This window comes from Podarcis cretensis, assembly GCF_951804945.1.
Source record: "Podarcis cretensis genome assembly, chromosome: 4".
NCBI lineage: Eukaryota > Metazoa > Chordata > Lepidosauria > Squamata > Lacertidae > Podarcis > Podarcis cretensis.
Window position 1 is genome coordinate 57,975,958 of NC_137173.1, and position 23,459 is coordinate 57,999,416.

General features: G+C 42.9%; 1 protein-coding gene across 1 annotated transcript in view; it reads left to right on the top strand.

Annotated features, from left to right (window-relative positions):
* Positions 1–42: 42 nt before the first annotated feature.
* The window catches only part of PDXK (pyridoxal kinase), a 51,571-nt gene continuing 28,154 nt past the window's right edge, over positions 43–23,459 (top strand). Inside the window, exons 1-2 of the mRNA XM_079974675.1 lie at positions 43–381; positions 20,229–20,283. Of these exons, the coding sequence (XP_079830801.1) occupies positions 289–381; positions 20,229–20,283 (148 nt within the window). The 5' untranslated portion in view covers positions 43–288. The remainder of the gene's footprint in view (positions 382–20,228; positions 20,284–23,459) is intronic.

Genomic DNA, 23,459 nt, shown 5'->3' on the forward strand with positions numbered 1-23,459 from the left:
CTTTCGCGGGAGCTGCCGCTTGCTCAGTCTCATCTGTGATGTAAGAAGAGACTTTTAGGTGTCTGCGCCGATCGCCTGACTTTCTTTTCTTCTTTCCCCCCTTCCCTCCTGCCGCCGGTTCTCCCGCTCGCTCTCTGCGCCGCTGTCCTTGGCCGCCCTGCTGCTGAGGCGGATTTGCAAAGCCGCCGCCGCCGCCGCTGGGTCCAGCCCGCCCGGAGCTGCGCTGTCCTGGGCGCAGAGGGCGCGCGACTGCTCGGCTCCTCGCTCAGCCGCCGCGGGTGCGCAGGCATGGAGGAGCAGCCGGAGTGCAGGGTGCTCTCCATTCAGAGCCATGTCGTGCGCGGCTACGTGGGCAACAAGGCGGCCACTTTCCCCCTGCAGGTAGGTGTGCGTGTGCATGTGTGCGTGCGTGTCAGAGAAGAGACAGAGGGCAAGCCGGAGGGACACAACCGAGCAGGCGGCGGCGGCGGCGGCAGGTGGCTCCTCCTGCCCGTCTCCAAGGCTGCCTGAGGCGCGCAGCCCGGGAAAGCAAATACCGGCGAGGTTGTGGCTCCAGCGTCCGCGGAGGGCGCCTAGGACCCTCGTCGGGCGGCCTGGCTGGAGGCAGAGACTTGCCGTTCCCAGTCCAGAGGGAGCTGTGGGGCTTAGGCGTGTAGTGATTCTTTCCCGCTCCACCTCGGTCTCTCCAGGCGAGGCTCTGCCAAGGAAGGCCCTCCTGACACAAGCCTCAGCCTTTGCATCAGGAGAGGAGGAGGGAGAGGGCGGAGAAAGCGCCCCTTTTTCGGGGTTGGGGTGTTTTGGGGGCGGAGCGCCTGCCAAGTAGGGCGAGGGTCAGAGAAATATGCCGAGAGAAAAACAAAACGAAGACGTGTCAGATTCTAAGCTCTGGGGAACGATGGCAAGTGTCAGCGGTGGCGAGGTTGCTTGGCCATGACACGTCCTTCCCATTAAAAAAATAAAATGTTTTCATTTGGGTATCTTAAAAGGCTTTCCAGGGTCGGTCCTGCAGCTCCCCTGAACGCCATGAGTGATCCTCCAAAGAGCCACTGCTTTAAAAACACAGAATCAAGTATGTTAAAATTCCGAATCTGGCTCTTTTCCTTCTGTTGTTGTTGGCTTGTCTATGTTAACAGGCCCTTTTTTGGTGTTGCTGATTTTCATGGTATATTCATAAGGTGCTGGCCAGTGTTACTACATAGTACCAACAGGAATGCAAAGTATGTAGAAACAACAACAACAACGGTACTGTTAACAGTGGTTGTTTAGGCGATGTTTTAATGACAGTTAGACTTTATTGAGGGACACCTTGTTTCCAGGTAGAGCTCGGGATTTTTTGGGACTTACAGTGCTGTCCAGCATGTTTTGGAATGTAGCTTTAAACCATTTTTCAAATGCTGCATAATTACGTTTCCTAAAATAGCTGTGATAAAATGCAGTCTTTCTGGCTGTCATGTGATTCCCAAAGAATCAGAAAAGAATGGTTACTTCATAAGAAATGTTGCACACAGCTAATTGATTTTTGCACTGCATCAAGCATATTGCACAGGCAGCAACAGAAGTAAATAATGAGTAACCTCACCATGCAGTACTGTAAGATGAGTAACCTGTTCCCAAAAGAATTTGTCCAGCTGAGCACAGGTCAGTAGGTTCATCACACATAGAGAGCTCAAAGCTAAAGCAGATACTAGGGTTGGATTTTTGGATTATATAGCCTGCCATTGTCCCAGACTATTTGTGCTAACAAAGGATAAACTTCTTTTTTGGTAGTATCTCCATTTCCCAATATATGAAATAGCCATTTAAATACATTTGCAGTGCAAGTCTGTACATGTTTATTCAGAAGTAAGCCATAGTGTCTTCAATGGGGTATTCCCCAGATAAATATGGATAGGATTGTAGCCTTAAAAAACTCAAAGAACCTTTAAATTTTTCATCAAAGGACCTTGAGCATTGCTTGATATAAAATGCTTCTCTGTAAAATTTGATATAGCCGGTTGATGCCATTTATAAGTACAATCACTTGCCGTCATTTGTTTACAGCTATTGCTTCAACTGTAGCAGACGTACAAAAAGAAACAAGCTACCACTGCAAATTTCAGTGTGAAAAAATATATATCCTAAGAGTTATCCCAAATCATTATCTTTTATCTTGCCTTCAGCATATATACTTGCCATTGTCTCAGTCCACCTGTTGAATTAAGCTTCTGACTATGATAGCACAAAAGCACTAGATTGTCTTTGTGGTGCTTTAAGCACCTTCTCTCATTTTATGGCTGCAAACCCATAGAACTGTTCTTCTGGAATTCATCCTAGGCTAGGAACCTGATGAAACATCACCAGCAGAAAGTTGCCATGGTGAAGATTAAGCATTTTATTAGCTACTGTAAACCTATGAAGGGATTATTTTAAAATTTTAAGTACCCTAGAAATGCTGTGAAATGCAGTTCAGTGTGCTGGTGTCTGTCCTCTCAAGTTGTGTCTGTATTAGCTGAACAAAAAAAAGAGGTCTAAATGTGCATCTGCCTCTTCACTTTTAACAAAGTTTTAAAATGGCTCAGGTGTGGAAGGGAAATATTATGCTGGGGAGGGAACCATAGCTTGATGGTATAAAACAGGCACCATATGCAGAAGGTCTCTGGGATTTCCACTTGAAATGTGATTATTTAAAATATGGGGTTTTCAGTTGGTAGGTTGGGAACACAGTATTGAATCACAGCCTAATCCAAGGTGGGTTGTAGCAGCAGCGCTAGCAATTTACACACACACACACACACACACACACACACACACACACACACATATATGGGTTAAAAGTGAGTCACAGGTTTGGAAAGGTTGAAGATCACTGATGTAAGGAAGAGTCATTGTCAGAGTAGAGACAACAGTGGGCTAGGGGGACAAATCATCTGACCTACTATAAGGCAGATTTCTGTGTTCCTTTGTTACTGATCATTAGTAAATAATTGCTATGGCCCTTCTTGCAAGCATAGAGCATAATGTGCTTGCACTTGTGATGGAAGTGCAGGGTTAGAGAGAGGGATTCACATTTTTTCCAGAAACAGCAAGTTGTGGTTTGTGACTTCTGGTTTATACACAAGCTTCACTTTTTGCCTGGTACTCAGCATTGTCAACTCTGATTAGCAGTTAAAAGCAGCACCAACCTACTGGTCGAAATATATCCAACACCCCCTTTTGCTTTTCTCTGCCAATCACTGTAGTGCTTGAGCATTTGAAAGACCAATGATAATATCTCTTCCCACATTTACTGTAGGGAAATTAGTTTGGGGGAGGTGTAGAAATACAGGCCAACTGGGGCAAATTTCAAATATGCTGCTCACTTACAAGGAAGGAACTGCTATTGAATCCTGTCGGAATGACCCAGAAATCCCCCCCCCCCCCGATAATGTGTGTGGAACTTAGCAATGCTATTGCTTGTGTTTCATTGCCAAAGCTAAGAGCTATTTAGGGTTGATCCATACATTGAGAAGCATCTCGTACATCCTCCTGGGCTTGTATGACTTCAAATGCAGGTGGAGGATTGCATGATGAAATGCTACCCTCAGACTAAAACCTCATTCTGTAGACAGCTAGCATGTCAGGGAGAAGGGTTTTGATATTTTCTGACATGGTTTCTCTGCCTGGGATTTCTGAGTATTACCATTGATATATCACCAAATTAATATCAGCATTTTGTTAAGAATTGTGCTATTATTTGTGAACTAAAGTAAATCAGGATCAGAGGCTGTAAAGGAAGTGCTGGGACTCTTAAGAGGCCAGGGAGCTAAGGGAGCAAAGTCTACTTTCTACGTGATGAATTTCTTGCATTGTCACTACAGAGAACAACAGCCATGCTTAAGCAGTTATTTAGAGGATGTTATAAGAAATTTAAGGTCTCAAAGATAGAATAAATATTCATAAATGCACACATATCTAAATATATGAACCATGGGTCTGAAATAGGATGGGAGGGCAATCCTGAAGCCCTTTTGACTCTCCCAAGGACCTCAAATATTCCTCTGCAGTAAGGGAGGCAAATGGGGAAAGCCTTCCCATTGTCTTTTTGCTTGCAAATCCTGTCTTTAAGGGTGCATTTGTGTATGAATAGGGTGAGCCTGTGACCTGGATTCAGGACCTAAAGTATTAACCATCACAAAAGAATGGCCAGACTTTCCAGGTAATGTAATCAGTGACAGGTATGCGGGTAGACAGGATTTCTGCTGTAGACTGCCTCCTTCCGTGATGTATGTATGATGTTTTAGGGGGGTAGTCTTGGGCTACAGGGTGGGCAATTTCAAAAATCTATATAAGGGCTTGTGCACCATTGTTCAGGGTTCTCCTCCTGTGTGTGGTGAGTGGAGACCCTGTTGCAACAGTTCCTTTAATAAAGATCAGGCTTACTAGCCACTTTGCTTTTCAGTTTACTCTGGTTGGCCTCTGTTATTTCTCCTACCAATAGAGAACCCACTTAAGGACTCTATACGTGCTCTTGGATATACCATAAGGGAAAAGGAGCAGGTTTTCTTAAAACAAGGATACTCTTAAAACAAGCTGAGACGCTGTTAATAGATGGAATGTACCAAAGTATTTGGAAGAAACCCGCATGAACCTGCCCATGCAGTCAGATTAACAGCAGAAGCCCTGCAGTGTGTCCCTTGGCAGGAGGGAGCACAAGGCAGGGCTTTTTCAGTTGTAGCAGCGACCCATAGAGTGCCTTTTGCAGAGGAGTCTGCATAGCTCCTTTACAACTTCACAAGCAGTGAAGACTTGACTTTTTCAATAGGCATTTGGGCTGAGGTAAACTAATTCTGGATTGTTTTGCTCTCTCTCTATATATTTTGCTTCCAGCAAGTTGTTGTCTGAGTTCCGTTTTGTGGGGTTGGAGGAGGTTTTGGGGGGGTGGGGGTGACGGCTGCTTTTACTTTCTGATTATATTTTTTGTTGGTGTAGTTAGACTCCTTGAGGGTCTTTCAGCTGAAAACTGGAGCAGAAATGTTTTAATGAATACATAAAGGGTGAAGTTTGTTGATGTGAAGAAGGCCAAAGCTTTTCAGAGCCACTGAAAAGTAACAATAATACATAAAAATGGAGCAGAAATATGAGTGAAATTAAAACACTTTATGAATGAACACATCAACTAAAAGGTGTGACAAAATTTGTCTAGCACCAAAAAGACATCATACTGGGTGCAAGGTGAACCACTCCCACTTGGAGGAGAGTGCCATGGTTTGGGGCACCAGAACTGAAAATATCATCTCTTGGGTCTCCTTCCCATCTGTGTTCTGAAAGTGAGCATGGTCAAAGAAAGGCCTCCAAGGAACATCTTAATGGTTGGATATATTTGTTTGGCTGGATAGGTTCAGGTGGTTGTTAAGGCAGCCTGTTGCTAAGTCATTTGGTACCAGAACTTCTGGTTATACCATGGCATGCATCCTGTGACTGAACTCTCAACCAGTCCCAGAAAACTGTGTTGTTGTTGTTGTTTAGTCCTTTAGTCGTGTCCGACTCTTCGTGACCCCATGGACCAGAGCACGCCAGGCACTTCTGTTTTCCACTGCCTCCCGCAGTTTGGTCAGACTCATGTTTGTAGCTTCAAGAAAACTGTCCAGCCATCTCATCCTCTGTCGTCCCCTTCTCCTTGTGCCCTCAATCTTTCCCAACATCAGGATCTTTTCCAGGGAGTCTTCTCTTCTCATGAGGTAGCCAAAGTATTGGAGCCTCAGCTTCAGGATCTGTCCTTCCAGTGAGCACTCAGGGCTAATTTCCTTAAGAATGGATGCGTTTGATCTTCTTGCAGTCCATGGGACTCTCAAGAGTCTCCTCCAGCACCATAATTCAAAAGCATCAATTCTTCGGCGATCAGCCTTCTTGATGGTCCAGCTCTCACTTCCATACATCACTACTGGGAAAACCATGGCTTTAACTATACGGACCTTTGTTGGCAAGAAAATTTTACCTCAGCATAAAAGGTAAAGGGACCCCTGACCGTCAAGTCCAGTCACGGACAACTCTTGGGTTGCGTGCTCATCTCGCTCTAGGCCGAGGGAGCCAGCGTTTGGCCGCAGACAGCTTCCGGGTCATGTGGTCAGCATGACTAAGCCGCTTCTGGCGAACCATAGCAGCACACAGAAACGCTGTTTATGTTTCCGCCAGAGCGGAAAGCTGGACCTATTTATCTACTTGCACTTTGATGTGCTTTCGAACTCCTAGGTTGGCAGGAGCAGGGACCGAGCAATGGGGGGGTTACCCCATTGTAGAGATTCAAACCGCCAACCTTCTGATTGGCAAGCCCTAGGCTCTGTGGTTTAGACCACAGCACCACCCACATCCCCAGTATACTGGAGCAACACATGTATATGGAACAGTATTTTCACATCAGGATGTAGTGCAGACCCCTTTATTCCCCTTTGATTCCCTTCTTAGGGGAGAGGCTGTAACCCAGTGAAAGAGCATACACATTGCATGCAGAAGGTCCTAGGTCAAACCTCTGACATAATCCAGTTTTAAAAAGGAGAGTCAGAATGGACAGTACTGGGATAGATGAACTAAGGTCTGATCTTGTATAAGACAGCTTTTAACTGGGCATAAGATAATGTATTGTATAGTAGCATAATGCTACCTCATTTTTGTTTTACTTTAAGTTTGTTAAAAACTTATACTCAGAATGTACCTTGGGGAAAGAGTTACTAGAATTAATGGATGGTCATTTTTATAGGGCACATTACAGAGTGTTTCACATGCAGTGTCTAGTTATTCCTTTCAACAGATATGTTATCTGTTAAAACAGATATTTCAACAATGTTAAAAGCATTGTTATCCATATCTTGAAGATAGGGATATGAAACAGACATAGGTTATTTTGACTACCTAGCAAGTTTGCATGTTGATAAAGGCTTTGCTGATAGAGAGAAAGATAAATATGTTTTCTGATAGAGGAAGTTCTATAATATTTTGCTTTCAGCCTTGAATATCTGTGATGCTCAGGCATCTTGCCAGCCCCTGCCATCTGGACCAATTATGAATGGAATGGAGGCAGAACCTGTGATACCTAAATAGTCTGCATGTTTCATTATGAACACGTCTCATTTGCCACTTAACAGAGTTTTGAGGACCATTCTCTTTATTGATCAGAGACCACATGGCTTTAAAATCTGCTCTGGGTAAGTGTCTCCATATTAGGAGAGAGAGAAGATTTTTCCCCCCTTTCCACCAGAGGATAATCATCATGCAAGTCAGTGCTGGAGCAGACGTCAGAGCATGCCAGTATATGCTCTGATGCAATGTAGAAGCTGTGAAGCTAATCTGTCCTCTCTAGTGGCAGCTGTTTCTGATGGCAGAGGTTAGTGGTCTTTCTGAGCAGTGGAACCTCTGTAGGCTAAATTGCCCTGAATCACAAATGAAAGATGTTTCAGCATTCTGAGTCATGCTGACGTTTCACTCCTATTTATAGAAGGCATGGAAGCTGTTTTAAAAATCAAAATGAACAGTAGTAAAGAGGTAAAAAAAATATGAGTGAAACCAGCAGTGGTGATGAGGGACAGCTGTCACTGCTGATGCCGCAAGACTCTTTGCCCATGTTTGCAAGCAAACATATAAAACCACTGGTGTGTGCAAACTATGAGGTTATTTATCAAATTACCAGCATGTTTATTTTCTTTATTGCACTGTGGCAAACAAACAAATGTGTCCATTTGTAGCAAGACCAACTTTTATTTTAAGCTAAAATATAGTTGTACTTGCTTTTTACGTGAGGATTCCTGGCTCAGCAGTTGTCAGGGGTTGTTCTCCAGCCGGCACTTGCTGGAACTCAGTTCCGGCACCTCTCAGGTGGGCACCATTGCCATTCTAAGAGAACAAGGGAGGTGTTCATGGTGTGTTATGGCATCTCTTTTTCTAAAAAAAAAAATAGCACTGGCAGTTGTATATGGGAATCTTTGGACCTCAGGACTTCACAAGCTGAACCATGAATCAGCAAGTGTTGTGTGCCTGCAGAGAAGGGTAGTGAGAGTTTATTTAGGCTGTATTAACAGAACCAAATTTTCCAAGTCATGAGATGCAGTAGTTCCACTTTATTCCACATTAGCTGGATCTTTTGGATTATTATGCCCAGTGGTGGGTGCAGCACTTAAGAAAGCTACAGACAAATTAGAACAGATTCAAAGAAAGACAATGAAGGTGGTCAAGGGTATGCAAAACAATTCTTATGAAGATAGCTTAAAGAAGAAGAAGAAGAAGAAGAAGGGGGGGGGGTTGGATTTGATATCCCGCTTTATCACTACCTGAAGGAGTCTCAAAGCAGCTAACATTCTTCTTTCCTTCCTCCCCCACAACACACACTCTGTGAGGTGAGTGAGGCTGAGAGACTTCAGAGAAGTGTGACTAGCCCAAGGTCACCCAGCAGCTGCATGTGGAGGAGCGGAGACGCGAACCCAGTTCACCAGATTACGAGTCTACTGCTCTTAACCACTACACCACACTGGGTACTGGGAACTGGGTATATTTTATCCTGGAGAAAAGACAGAGGTAGAGTCATGTTAGCATTCTCAAAGTGCTGAAGGACTGTCTCGTAGAAGAGAGCAAAGACTTGTTCTCTGCTGCTCTGGAGGCAAGAGTAGATCTAATGAACTTAATGGTGGTGGATTTGGGCTGAACATTAGGAGAAGCTTCTTAATGGTAATAACAGTTGGACTTTTAGGGCTCTCACTTCCTGGGAGCAGAGGCATCAGGGATGCTCTAACTCTATTTCCACATTGAGTAGAATGGTGTTGGACTAATTTGCCTGCAAGACCACCTCCAGCTCTGAGTCTATGACTCTCCTGGGAACTACAGATTTCATTTATTATGCAGTGGACAGTGTGCATAGTTGGGATTAAATGGGTGTGCAGTGGGTGTTGAAATCACCATTCAGCCATGAAACTCTTTGGCTGAACTGTTGCCTCAGCCAATTCTGTTTCACAGAGTTGATAAAAGGATAAATAAAGGTTAGAAAATGAAAAGCACTTGGGACTCTTCCAGCCATCCTCTTTACTTGCATTCAGGATGATTTGTGCTCATGATGGTATTGGGCTGGTTATTCATGACCCACTTTAAATAACGTTTGTGCCTGTAAAACCTTTGAAACAGACATACTGCTTTGTTTTCAGTTGGCACATGTCATAGAATGGTAGAGTTAGAAGGGATAGAGGGTTGTTGCACTATTAGATCAGTGGTGCCCCTCCAGATAGCAATAATGCAGAAGCATCATAGAACAACTAATAAACTGGAATGATGTGTGGATAGTTTAGTATAAATCCACTACTAATGGATTATTATTGAGTCACTGACAGGTTGCAGAATACACCCACAAAACACACACTCCAGTTTGGAGGGGCCCTTTGTAGAAACTAGATCTGTGCAGGTGGACCATAAAGAAGGCTGATCGCCAAAGAATTGATGCTTTGGGATTATGGTGCTGGAGGAGACTCTTGAGAGTCCCATTTCCCAAGGAAATCAGCCCTGAGTGCTCACTGGAAGGATAGATCGTGAAGCTGAGACTCCAATACTTTGGCCACCTCATGAGAAGAGAAGAATCCCTGGAAAAGACCCTGATGTTGGGAAAGATGGAGGGCACAAGGAGAAGGGGACGACAGAGGACGAGATGGTTGGATAGTGTTCTCAAAGCTACCAGTTTGACCAAACTGCGCGAGGCAGTGGAAGACAGGGGTGCCTGGCGTGCTCTGGTCCATGGAGTCACAAAGAGTCAGACACGACTAAACAACAACAACAACAACAACAACAACAGATCTGTGCACTGGATTTGGTTGAGACCTAATTGGACCTATTCAGAGGTCTCATTTGAGTTGGGTTGTAACAGCCCTTGATTGCTACAGGTTAGGTTGAGTGGCCTAGAGCCACCTGGGACTTTTGTCCAGCAGGAATGTCCAGCAGCAAGCAGACATGAGCAAACATGAGCAAGAAAAAGGGGAAACCACAAAAAGGAGGGGACCTTCCAGGTGGCTGCCTCTTCACAAGAGAAGGTTGGGGGGTGCACTGCCAAATTGCCTCAGGGATGAATATGAGTTGGGTGGCTGCTGTGGCAGCACAGGCCAAAGTGGAGTGATCCAGGGGCCACAAATGAGGGCCACGGGGCAGATAGGGTGTCCGTACAGAGCACTAGAAGAAACAGCAAAGCCAAAGTGACATAACAAAGTTCTCTATCTCTACATCAGGGGTTCAAAGCTGCCCTTTGTTGTTAGGGTACCAGAGTTAATTTCAGCTGGTTGCTTTCTCACTTAAGTGCAAATAAATAGTGAGTTGCACTCGACAAAGTAGTAATCAAATTCTTAAAAATCCAAGTGAAAACTTTGCTTGGAGTGTGACACATTTGTTTTCTCTCAGTTAGAAGCCTGTAGTATCACATTTCTAATTTCAGTTGGAAGAACATCTGCTGTTTTCATAACAGCATCCTTGATCCAAATGAAGGGCTAGGAACATACCCTCAGAAATCAGAAGTGTATGCTGGCTTTGCTCCTTAAACTTTAGCCTCAGGTTTTGCACCTGTCAGCACAGCACAACCATGCTGTGGTCTGCAGTACAGAATACTGTCTTTCTAGGGTTGTGGCCCTTTTTAGGGTTGTGCCCAACTTCCAAATACACATTTCAGGATGTTTTCTGACTATGTGAATGAGATTATCTTTAATGTATATGTTGTTAGAAGAAAAAACTGCTCCCTTTCCCTTATGGGTTATTCCAGAGCCCGTACAGAGTCGTTAAGTGGGTTCCCTATAGGTAGGAGAAAAATAACATGAGGCCTACCAGAGTACCATATTTTTCCATGTATAAGACACCCCCTATTTGGGGGGGACTCCAAATTAAGAAAACACCTCTCAGCACTACCCGTGTATAAGATGAGCCCCAATTTTAAACCTATTTTTTTGTTTAAAAACCTAGTCTTATACACAGAAAAGTACAGTATATTGAGAAGCAAAGTGGCTAGTAAGCCTGATCTTTATTAAAGGAAAAGGAAAATAAACTGTTGCAACAGGATCTCCACTCACCACACGGAGGAGGGAGGGAGGAGAACCCAGAGGCCTTATAAAGACTCCTAAAATTGCCCATCCTGTAGCCCCCACAAAACATCATACATACATCACAGAAAGAGGCGGTCTACAGAGAAATCCTGGCTGCCAGGATAGACTTGATAATAGTCCCTGATTGCATTATCTGGGCCGTCTGGCCATTCTTTTGTGATGGTTAATATTTTAGTTCCTGAATCCAGGTCACAGGCTCACCCTATTCATACACAAATATGCCCTTAAAGACAGGATTTGCAAGCAAAAAGACAATGGGAAGGCTTTCCCCATTTGCCTCCCTTACTGCAGAGGAATATTTGAGGTCCTTGGGAGAGTCAAAAGGGCTTCAGGATTGCTCTCCCATCCTATTTCAGACACATGGTTTATATATTTAGATATGTGTGCATTTATGAATATTTATTCTATCTTTGAGACCTTACAATTCTTTCAACATGTATATGTATTTTTTCCACACAAAAAATCAACAGAATTTGGATTATCAACCTCCCCCCCCCCCCCGAAGAGTCACTGAGAAGGGAGGGATCGAAAGTGCTGCACCAGGCTCCATTTCCATGCCCTGAAGCAGAGTGCCAGCAGGTCCTCCTTTACACCTCTGTGGCTTAGCAGCAAGATGAGTCAGTTGGCTCTCATCAGAGGGCTTCCTGATCCCTTTCTCATTGCATGAATTTTGAAGCTGCACGGTTTGGTCTAGGTTCAAATATTTGTTCCTGAAGGTACAAAGGTAAGTCTCTTTGACGTTCTTTGAAAAGGGGGTGCAGGAATTATGCATACTTTCCCTAAGAGTTTCATTAACGTTTGCTAGAATATTGCAGTTAACAGTGCAGCTAAATGACTGACGTCTTGAGCTCCAATGCTAGAGAGCATAAGACTGAGAACTTGGGCCCTTTGTTCTTTGAACAGCAGACACACAGGCTAAGCACAGTTTGTAAAGGTCTCTTCGTTTCAAAAGCAATTTGCCATGAATTTTGTGGGGGTGGGGGAACACTGTTAAAGAAGAACAAGTCTGAACCCTTCCTTGGGCTCATGGAACTAACTGTACAGTTTGTTGGATACTGGTCATTGACTTTATTGGTCCACATTAATACAACTACAGATCACTGCAGATGGTGACAGCAGCCACGAAATTAAAAGACGCCTGCTTCTTGGGAGAAAAGCTAGACAAACCTAGACAGCATCATAAAAAGTAGAGACATCACCTTGTCAACAAAGGTCCGTATAGTTAAAGCTATGGTTTTCCCAGTAGTGATGTATGAAAGTGAAAGCTGGACCATAAAGAAGGCTGATCGCCAAAGAATTGATGCTTTTGAATTATGGTGCTGGAGGAGACTCTTGAGAGTCCCATGGACTGCAAGAAGATCAAATCTATCCATTCTTAAGGAAATCAGCCCTGAGTGCTCACTGGAAGGACAGATCGTGAAGCTGAGGCTCCAATACTTTGGCCACCTCATGAGAAGAGAATACTCCCTGGAAAAGACCTTGATGTTGGGAAAGATGGAGGGCACAAGGAGAAGGGGACGACAGAGGACGAGATGGTTGGACAGTGTTCTCGAAGCTACCAGCATAACTTTGACCAAACTGCGGGAGGCAGTGGAAGACAGAAGTGCCTGGCGTGCTCTGGTCCATGGGGTCACGAAGAGTCGGACACGACTAAACAACAACAATACAACTACAAGACTTTGTTTTATGTTTTCATGACAAGCCATAGATTTAGACATAATAGTCATCATTTGCTGCTGGTTTTATAAATTCTCAAAACTACATAAAGTAAAACCGTTGAGAGTTAAATGTAGACTCCTACTTTGGACAATCATGACCTCTTCAGGGTCATAATAGAATACATGAATCAGCATTGTTTCCACTCTTACACCCTGAAATAGCTAACTCAATGCCTCTTGCCAGCGTGATGCATTATTGTTGCTTTGTTCCTTATCTTTAAGTCAATTGCCTACCCACTGTATTGCATTATTGCCCCGGGAATATATCTCCAAAATCTTAATGAGATTTTGGTACCTCACTGTATTCATTTCTTTCAAATACAGCTAAACTATGTCGTCCCATTATATAAGCTTGATGTGCTGTGCTAAATAATAAGAGAACAAGAGATACAAATTGAGGAGGACCAATTTATGATTGGTTGACCTATGCTGGCCATTATGTTCTACTCTGAGATTACGCTGCATTTTTAAAGCAGCTTTATCTGAGGGGAACTCAGTTTTACAAAACGTAACAGCAGTCATGTTGACCTATAGGAAAAAATCATAATATTGGGGTAGTAGCAAGCTTGCTTTTTTTTTTTTTTTTTTTTTGAGAATTCAAAAGAGGAGAATAGTAGAGATTCTGAAAGCTTGCACACTATTTTGTGATACTTTGAATGACCTAAGATAAATAAAGGTATTTTTCTAACATAGCTTTTGAGTATTGTAAGTGTATTTCTTTTTAGCAATATTTCTTAAATAGTAATTCCCCCCCCCCTTTAGGGTAGAATTTCTCAGAATGAGTCATGCCCCCCACAAATATATATGTGCTAATTAGAGACCCTCACAAACTCAATCCCAACTTTTCCCAGAACATGGCATAAGTTTTAATCTACTGCAGGGCCAGCCCAATGTTCATAGAACCCTTGATTCAGTGGTCTAAAGTGGCCACCTCAATCTATCTTCATCGTAGACAAGCAGATACATAAAGTGTTTTACATTTACACTGCAACATTTAAATACAGCTTGTGCATCTTCTCTGAATGAGTTTCTCTGATGTCACAGCACATGTATTTGCTAGCCAGATTCTGCCCTCCATTGATTGCACAACCTCCTTGAATTTGATCCAGATGTCTTTCTTCTTGTGTTCAGTTTATAGTTTCTTTCTTGTTTAGAGTGGAGGATCTTCGTAAAACTGCTGTGAAAATCACAATACTTTCTTTTTCACTTTTCCTCAATTTCTGTTGGACGTAACACTACTTGACTTGTACCACAATCAATTTGTACTGAAGATTATTGTAGATTTAAAGGAAGAAAAAAATGGCATGTGAGTGTTCGTTTTGAATGCAGCAGTGATTAGACTAGTTACAACAATGACAAAAATAACAATTATTTCAGTGACTTCTTTTGGTTAAAATAAAGTCAGCATAGAGAATGAATTAATTGTGTTTTCTTTTTGTTTTGGATTTGAATTCAAAGCGATACGTTTTATCCTTTAGAAAGCACCATGCAAGTTTGATCTAGCCAGGTATGTTCTAGGTCAGGCATAGGCAAACTCGGCCCTCCAGATGTTTTGGGACTACAACTCCCATCATCCCTAGCTAACAGGGCCAGTGGTCAGGGATGATGGGAATTGTAGTCTCAAAACATTTGGAGGGCCGAGTTTGCCTATGCCTGTTCTAGGTTCTTCCCCACCTTCTAATTCAAGATTCTTCCATTATTTCTTGCCAGCCATGGGCCTTTAGTGAAAGAAGGTACCGTATTTTTCGTCCCATAGGACGCACCTAATTTTTTTTTTTTTTGGGGGGGGGGGAATAAAGGGAAAAAAAATCCCTTTATTTCCCCCCCAAAACCAGGTCAGGGAACAGCAGGATGGCGGCGCTGCGCCTCCCCGCTGTCCCCCGAGCTTGTGGGGCTGGCCAATGTCTGCCCGACGCGCGGGGTGCTCTGCTTCAGGGCATCATGCGCGCCAGGCGGCAGGCTGCTATCCGCAGCGTGGGGAGCCCCGTGGGAACTCCCGCGGGCTCCCCAGGCTTGCTGATAGCTTCCTGAAGCCTGGAGAGTGAGAGGGGTCGGTGCGCACCAAACCCTCTCGCTCTCCAAGCTTCAGCGAAAGCCTGTATTCGCCCCATAGGATGCACACAGATTTCCCCTTCATTTTTGGAGGGGGAAAAGTGCGTCCTATAGGGCGAAAAATACAATATTTATGGATGGCAAACCCCTCTTGCTACCTTTGGCAGACAGAAGGGAAAAGCTGTTCATATGTGTGTTTTGCTGTCTTAAGGGTGGCACCTGTTCAGAGTGTCCTGACTGGGATTTAATGTTGCTGTTCACATTTTTAAAAAGTTGCTAGCTCTGCTTCAGTGCTGAGGACTACTTCTAAAAATGAATTAATGTACCAATGAGTAAGTACATTTTCCATCCCCCTCAAGGTGGCAACCAAAGCTGGGGGATGGGGAGTATACAGAAGAAAAAGTTCTGGCTGAAGATATGAGACTCAGTAATCTCAGAATGCATTGTTAATCCTACTTGACAACTGCTTAATCTGATGAAGAAAATAGTTCACATATTGAGATGCGCAACTTAATAAGAAAGAAAGAAATCTCCTGTATCTAAAACCATTGTTGCTTTTAAAGCACAATAACTTTCAAATGGTTTAAGTGATTTACTATAAAATTTTAGGCTTCTAAAGAAAAACCTTGTCTGCAGGACAACACTTGGAACGCCAGTGATTTATGTAAAACTGCCTTGCACAAAGCTGTCTAATTCTATTTTGTAGTTTCTGTCTGGAAATTAACAACTAAGCTGCTATCCTGATAAACTGAAGACAGGCGTATTTGTTCAGATGCACTCTCTTAAATACTGTTCCTAATTTGGTGACGTGTATTGGAACACTTTGAGAACTTTGGAATGTTCCAGTAAAGGAGCTATGCTGTGTCACGATCCTGCAATGCAGTTGACATGCAATGAAGTGCCACTCTGCCTTGCAGCTTGCCACTTTCATCAGGGGACCGAGGAACTGAGATTAAAGCATGCTGTGGATTAAAACAAACTGTGGTATTACTTTGATTTGGCAAACAGTTTTTGATGTGGCTCTATTTTGTTTTTGGTTTTTTGTGCCATAACTTTTCAGCTGATTCTACAGAATAGGAAGTAGTAAGTGCAGTCTATCAACCTGGGATTTCAGAAGCAGTATCCTCAAAAGTTAATAATACTAAAAAGATTTCGGATGTTGCTAGTGCAGCCCCAAAAGATCAATGCATGGATAACATACCCATCCTTCCATCTTATCTGAAGAAGTGTCCTTGCACACGAAAGCTCATACCAAGAACAAACTTAGTTGGTCTCTAAGATGCTACTGGAAGGAAGTTTTTTATTTTGTTCCATCCTTCCAAAGTTTAAGATATTCCTCTTTAATTTTGTTTGGTGAAGAGATGGAAAATTGGGAGCTTGTTTCGGGCATAGAAGTGACTAGTTGCATCTAATGATGCTATTAAAGGCTGGTGGTAGCTGGCTTGTAGTGTGCATTGTTGCTTGCAGTATTTGAATGTGTTGCAGACATTGCTCATCTTGGCCCTGTGTGGTCTGCAGTCATCAGACTAGGTACTCAGATTAGCACATGTTTACTCATTGCTGAGATGGATGAACATTTAAAAATGGGTAAGTAATTTTCTGAACAATTCTGTCAAAGGTATGTGATCTAGTCATGTGAGTCCTGTTGGGAAAACTAAAACCTCCAGCTATCTGAAACAGACCACAATGAACCTATGCTTGGTAGTATGATAGTATTATCCAGTTATTACACAGGGTGGATGTCAGAATAGGTGGCTTGTAACAATAATTTTGAAATGAAAAAAATAATTCCTTTTGCTCAGGGCTCCCCATCAAACACAGATCTGATTACCTTCCCAGTCTTCAAATCAGCCATTCTCTTCTCCCTTCCATACAAGTTGTACTACGGAAAAGCTGTTGCTTAGTAAAATGTTACATGTTTTGCAAGCAAAAGATCCCAGATTCAGTCCCTGACATGGCTGGGAGAAACTCCCATTTGAAACCTTGGAATGCTACTCACAGTCATTGTAAACAATACTGAGCTAGATGGTCTAATGTTTTGACTCTGTATAAGGTAGATCACTGAGTTCATATGTTCAGTTATTGGAATTGGGAATATGAAGGGGAACTAGGCCGAAATGTTTTATTTATTTATTAAATTTCTATACCACCCTTCATCCAAGGATTGCAGGGCACTGATGGCGGCAACTCTTCTCTGCCAGTGACCAATGCAGCAGGGCACATGGCAGCAAAGCAGGGAGTGTAGGCAGTGGCAGCAGCAGCAGGTATGGTGGTAGTGGCGGCAGCAGGGTGGCACTTCCAGTTTTGCCTCAGGCGGCGAAATGAGATGCATTACCCCTGTACTCATGAGGTGGGTAGTGGAGATGGATCCTGGCTTGTATAGACTTGGGCTTGTGTACAGGCTTTCTCTATAGTTACAAACCTTTTGGATTGCATTCAGACACTGATATACGAGGCAATTTAAACCTGCTGTTGTACAACCAGTAAACGCTGTGGCTTACTTGTTTGGCTATCTGTATCTATTAGAAATCGCAGTAATGCATTCTTCTTGTTTCTAATGACTATTTAATCAAAGCAATAATTCACTGCAAAGTAGAGTGGTGTTTTTCCCCCCTTTGGTGGTGGCCAGCTTGTCTTTAAGATGGAGTTAGAATTTTAAGGAGCTACTATGGAAATGTTTTATCTTTTAGAGTTCTTTATTATTTTGGCTCTGCAATTATTTCCTCAGCACTTTCACTTTCTTTGTCTCCACTGTTCTTAAGTTGAAGAGATAGAGAGACAGACAGACAGACACATATTGGTTGAATTTCAAATGGTCCTTGAAGAAAGAAAGCTTGCATAGAATTATATAAAACACACACATCTTCCTATACTGTATGGAGCACATAGACTTCAAAAGTGCATAAAGTTTTGAGTGCATGTGTATGTGACGGGTGAAATATTCAGTGCCTGGCTAAAGGGCATTCATCACATCGCAACGGTCTATGATGCAATCAGTGGTGATTTTGAGGTGGCCTTCACTGCATTTATCAGGCGATAACTATAGCTACTGCTTGCTTTAGTGAACCATGACAAATGGTTACCAGCTTGAATTCTTTCTTCTTCAATTAAACTGTGTGAAATGACCATATGGATCCAGTTTCATAAGTGCTTGCTTATTCCACTCAGGCTTTTAGCTGACTTACATTATTCTAATTGCTCACAATGCGATTTCACTAGTAAAGGAGCTATACGAACGTTGGTCACACAAGGAGCTTAAAAAATGTTAACATCAGTAGCGTTTAATATTGCATTTTTAAAAACAATCAATTAGGAAAGCTGTACTAACTTGGGCCCTGATCTAGGAAAAGTCCACATATGTCACAATTAATGTTAAGTGTGATTGATTTTATCCTAGATCACAGGTGCCAGCATGCTTCACTCCAGATACTTTTGGGCTATAGCTCCCCTTGTGTTTATTTGTTTATTAAAACAAATAAACTTTAAAACTAGCCAAAATAAAATAAGATACAATAAAACACAGAGCTCAAAAACAGCCTTTCTCCAAGTGCCATTTTATCTCAACCTACCAGTATTTTTTATTAAGTGTTGGACTTTAATAAATATTATCTACCTACCTATCGATTTAAAGTTTGTATGGGAATAGGTGGTCCTTCAGATATCCAGGTCCCAAGCTATAACGGTCTCTTAGAGGTTATCAAATCAGCACTTTCATATTGGTCGCAAACAAATAGGAAGCCAGTGGAGTTATTTTAACACTGGTAAGATGTTCCCTGCAGCTAGTACCAATTAGCTGCCTTGTTCTATACCAGTGCAGTCTTCAGACGTCAAATGCATTGCAATAGTCTCATTTTGAAGACTGTTGTGGCCAGTACACAAACAAATCTCTTCCAGCTCTATGGTTCTGTGTTTTACTGCAGTAATAACAGTTCACATTAGTTTTCCTTTGCGGGGAAGTATCCAGGGGGCTGTATACGCTACCATAGATGATGTCAGGATATGTGTGCATGGATATCTTGGGCACATAACTGTCAACTTTCAGATTTGAAAATAAGGGATCAGCAGCCTCGAAAATAAGGGATCAGCAGCCTCACCTGTCCCGGGGACAGTCTATGGGATATCTAACAATCCGGGATAGCAGCAGGAAGCAGGGAAAATGGCGCTGGAGTAAGGGAATTTCCCACAAAAAAAGGGAAGGTTGACAGCTATGCTTGGGCAGCCACATTCACACAGCTGCCTTTGTGAGAGCAAATTATTGGAGTGGCATGAGGGCTCTTAATAAACTATCGTCCCTATATTTTAAAGCTAATGCAGCTGTTGTTGCAAAGAGCCAAGAAGCCAGCTTTATCAGTGGTTGCTGCAGATTCATCCAATCTGTACACTTCCCTAGGCCACAGAAAAAACGAACTTGCAATCTGCTGATATTTTGTGAGTGAATCTGAGTATGTTTTACTTTAGTATAGCATAGCCTAGTTATGTGGCTTAAATTTATGTGAAGGGGCTACCCTGTCATGTCAAGGAAGACACAATGTCCCCCAGTGTACTGCGTGACTAGCAAAGCTTCAATTAAACTGCCAGCAAATTGCTTGAAAATGGATCATACGCGATTTCTGCACTATTACTATTGTCTCCCTGTGACTCACTCTGCTGTATATAGTAGCTATTATTTTGAAGACTATTTTATTCCAAACCAAGAGAGGTTTGAGAGCAAATATATTAAATGTCAGATGTTTCCATCATATTTGCAGCCTAAGATTTAAGCAGTGGATGGAAATGTAGCATGCCTTGAAATATCAGATAAATATATATTTACTGTTATCTCTATTGCTACTGCAAAGAGTAGTTTACCTCTTTGCTACAACACCATACACATATATATCTCATCCGCTCCTCCCTCCCAGGCTTGGCTGTTTTCGGGGAGGGATTTTTTGCATATTGCGTCATAATTCTGTGCAATATCAAATATAGTCACTGCAAAGGAATGCTGTTTATTAGATTTTTCACTCTTACAAAATATTAATGTTTGCTGTAAACAACCTTCCCTCATCCTCCAAGAGTTTCCCCTTTAGGCCCTTGGGATCCTGAGAACTGCACATTCATATTTTCTACCATTTTCTCTTCCTGACCTTATTATTGCTGTAATATTGTCTTTACAGGTTTGCCCTGTTTACCTTCTATTTTAGTTTATTCATCAGTATCTTTCAACTGTGTGTGTTGGCAGAAGAAGGGAGACTTCAGAAGCAGAAGCGTTTTATTGTTTATGGGTTTGCCTAATAACCCAGCTTTTAGTAATCAACATACTGTACTTAAATGCATAGTGGACCACAGAAATATGTTGCTACCCTAGAATAAGGAGGAATTTTGTTTATAAGTATTATTTGGTTTTTTGCAGGTTTTGGGCTTTGAAATAGATACTGTGAACTCTGTCCAGTTTTCAAATCATACAGGTAAGTATATACATATATCTATTCTCTTGAGATGCTTTTAGTTTACGGAAAAGGGGATGGATTTTCCCAATGAAGGGATGTAGAAAGTGGGGTCTCCCAAGGATCAGTATTGGGACCTGTGCTTTTTAACTTGATCATAACTGATTTTAGAGTTGGGAATGAGCAGAGAGGTAGCCAAGTTTGCTGATGGTACCAAATTGTTCAGGGTTTTTAAAACTAAAAGTGATTACAAAGAGCTCCAAAAGGAACTCTCTGAACTGAGTCAGTGGGTGGTAAAATGGCAAATGCAATTCAGTGGTAAGCAAGTGTAAAGAGATACACATTGTTGTGGGGGAATCTTAATTTCAACATATACACGCATGGAATCTGAACCATGGTGACTCACCAGGAGTAAGAACTTTGGGTCAAAGTGAATAGCTCAGTGAAGATGTTGACCCAGTGTGGCAGTTGCTAGGAGTCCATGCTAGGGATCATTAGGACATGGAATGACAATAAGCCAACATCATACAAATCTATGGTGTGATTGCACTTGGAATACTGTGTACAGTTCTGGTTGCCTCACCTCAAAACACCTATTGTGGAGCAGGGAATGGTGCATTAAAAGGCAACTAAAATGATTAAGGGGTTGGACTGAAGATTACAGAATTTGAGACTTGTTAGTTTAGAAAAAATATGAATAAGGGGTGTGGGACATGAGAGAGTTGTATAGGATTAGACATGGTGTGGAGAAAGTGGATAGCAAAAAGGTTTTCTCCATATCTAATAATGCTAGAACTAGAAATGTTGGAAGATTCAGGGCAGACGAAAGAAAGTGTTATGGAATTCTCTCTCACACGAGGTAGTGATCGCCACTAACTTGGACGATTGTAAAGAGGGTTCGACAAATTAATGGAGGAAAAGGCTGTGCTCTGCCTCCACTGCCGGAGGCAGCATGTCTGAATACCATTGTTGGAAATTGTAGGTGAAGAAAGTGCTGCTGGTCTCAGGGCCTGCTTCCTAGAGGCCAGATAGGGGAACTTGATCTGCCAGATGTTGAAAACTGCAACTCCTGTCATCCCTGGTTATTGGCCATTCTTGCTGGGGCGTAATTCTGCAACATCTGGAGGACCAAAGGTTCCCCAAACCTACCGGAGGCACATATGAAATCTACTATGAGAGCATGTTGTTGGATTAGATGGGCCTCTGACCCGGTCGAGCAGGTTCCTCTGGCATTCTTATGTATAATCCTAAATAAATGTTAAGAATACAAAACACTCAGGGACCATTCCCAACTCCCCAATGTTGATGACTTGAGGAGGGATTAGATTTGGTCTCTGTGCTGGTCTATCTCTTTCTGCTGTGGAGACCTGAATGGATGGGTGGTTACAGCTGGTGTTTTAACAGTAGTCAGCGTCAGGCCCCCAAACAGGGCATTTCAGGGATAGAGCTGGACTCGAACAGGAATCCACTGACTCCTACGCTAGTCCATTGTCAGATGGATCTTCTCTGTTGTGCCAGCCTGGAATTGGTGCTGCAAAACAACATCATCATCAACAACAACAAGGAAACAGCCTCTCACCTTCCACCCAGACCGACAAGAGCCAACAAGGCTTCGGATGTGGTGGCGGCTCTACTGCTCTGATGGTCCCCTAGGCAAGGTTAGGATTGTGTTACCTCTCTTTATTTGTTGGTATTGAGAGGAGCAAGCTTTTCAATATCAAAGGAGCATAAAGAACAGACTCTTGCATCAGACTTTCATCTGAGTCTGATCATTCCATCCTTGCAAAGCAGCTTGGGCCTGGTGTTGCTCTGGCAGTGTTGGCAGCAAAGGCTGGGCTGGCGTGCGGTAGGCTCCTTTCACCCTCCAATCCCTGCCCTCCCAGTGTGTGTGTGTGTGTGCCCCAGGTGCCATTAAAGCACGCTCTGCCGCTGCTTCACACAGTGGGTCAAGTCTTTCTTCCTCCTTTTTCAGCAGCCATTAAAAAAAACATGTTTTAAAGGGAAACTACCTTGCTTCGAAAAGTTTTGGAAACAGCAACCCCTTATCTCTCCAGTGATGAAGGATTTGACAATCAAATGCTTAAGAGTGTTTGTTTGTGTGTGTATTACATTTCCTCCTTGGTTCTCCTCCAAGGAGCCTGGGCTAGCATCTGTAGAGGTAGCTTTTTTTTATCCCCACAAGAATGCTAAGAGGTACTAAGGTAGGTAGTAATTTGTCTGAGGCTACCCAGTGGCAAATTGACACTGTCATCTGCCAGTGTGGTGTAGTGGTTAAGAGCGGTAGACTCCTAATCTGGGGAACCGGTTCGCTTCCCTGCTCCTCCACATGCAGCTGCTGGGTGACCTTGCGCCAGTCACACTTCTCTGAAGTCTCTCAGCCCCACTCACCCCACAGAGTGTTTGTTGTGGGGGAGGAAGGGAAAGGAGAATGTGAGCCGCTTTGAGACTCCTTAAAGGGAGTGAAAGGCGGGATATCAAATCCAAACTCTTCTTCTTCTTCTTCTATAAGCACCTGCCCATACATAGACTTCATGTTTACTTCAAAGAAATTGACTTCCTGATATTGGCGAGGGAGGAGAGAGATAAGGAGCATATATTAAAACATCTTCCGATGGACACTTTTTTCCCCTGAATCACCCTGTTCCTTACATTAACAAAAAGGAAGATATTGATATGCTATTTGTGATGCTTAAGAATATCCTTCTTTTAATCCCCCTGATATAGAGAGAGCATTTTAAGCTGGAGCCCTGAGGGAGCTCTGTTGGCTAAGTTGCCTGGCGAGGAGTATTTACTGTATGATTAGAGTGAGTGACTCACCTCCAAACGACATTGTGCTTCACGCTCAAATAAAAGAAGCTTGTCACACAGCCTACGTAGATGCTCTTTTTTTAAAAGAAGAAGAAACGGGGAGAAAGGGGGAGACAGTTTCAGTTTGTCACTCTCTCTCTCATGTGTACGAATATAAATGTTTTGGGGGAGGGGGAGGAAATACACCCTGATAGGCTTCTGGCCTGCTATTAACAGTTTGGCAGACTTGTTATTAGCATGCATATAAAGGACTCATTTGGTTTGCTTCCTATGCTTGAAAAGCAAAACAGGTGTGTGTTGTAAACTCAGATGCATTGTTTAATTCCACATTTGGGGATGCAGTCGGACTGGGATCCAAACAGGATTTCTCACAACAGGGATTCTCACTC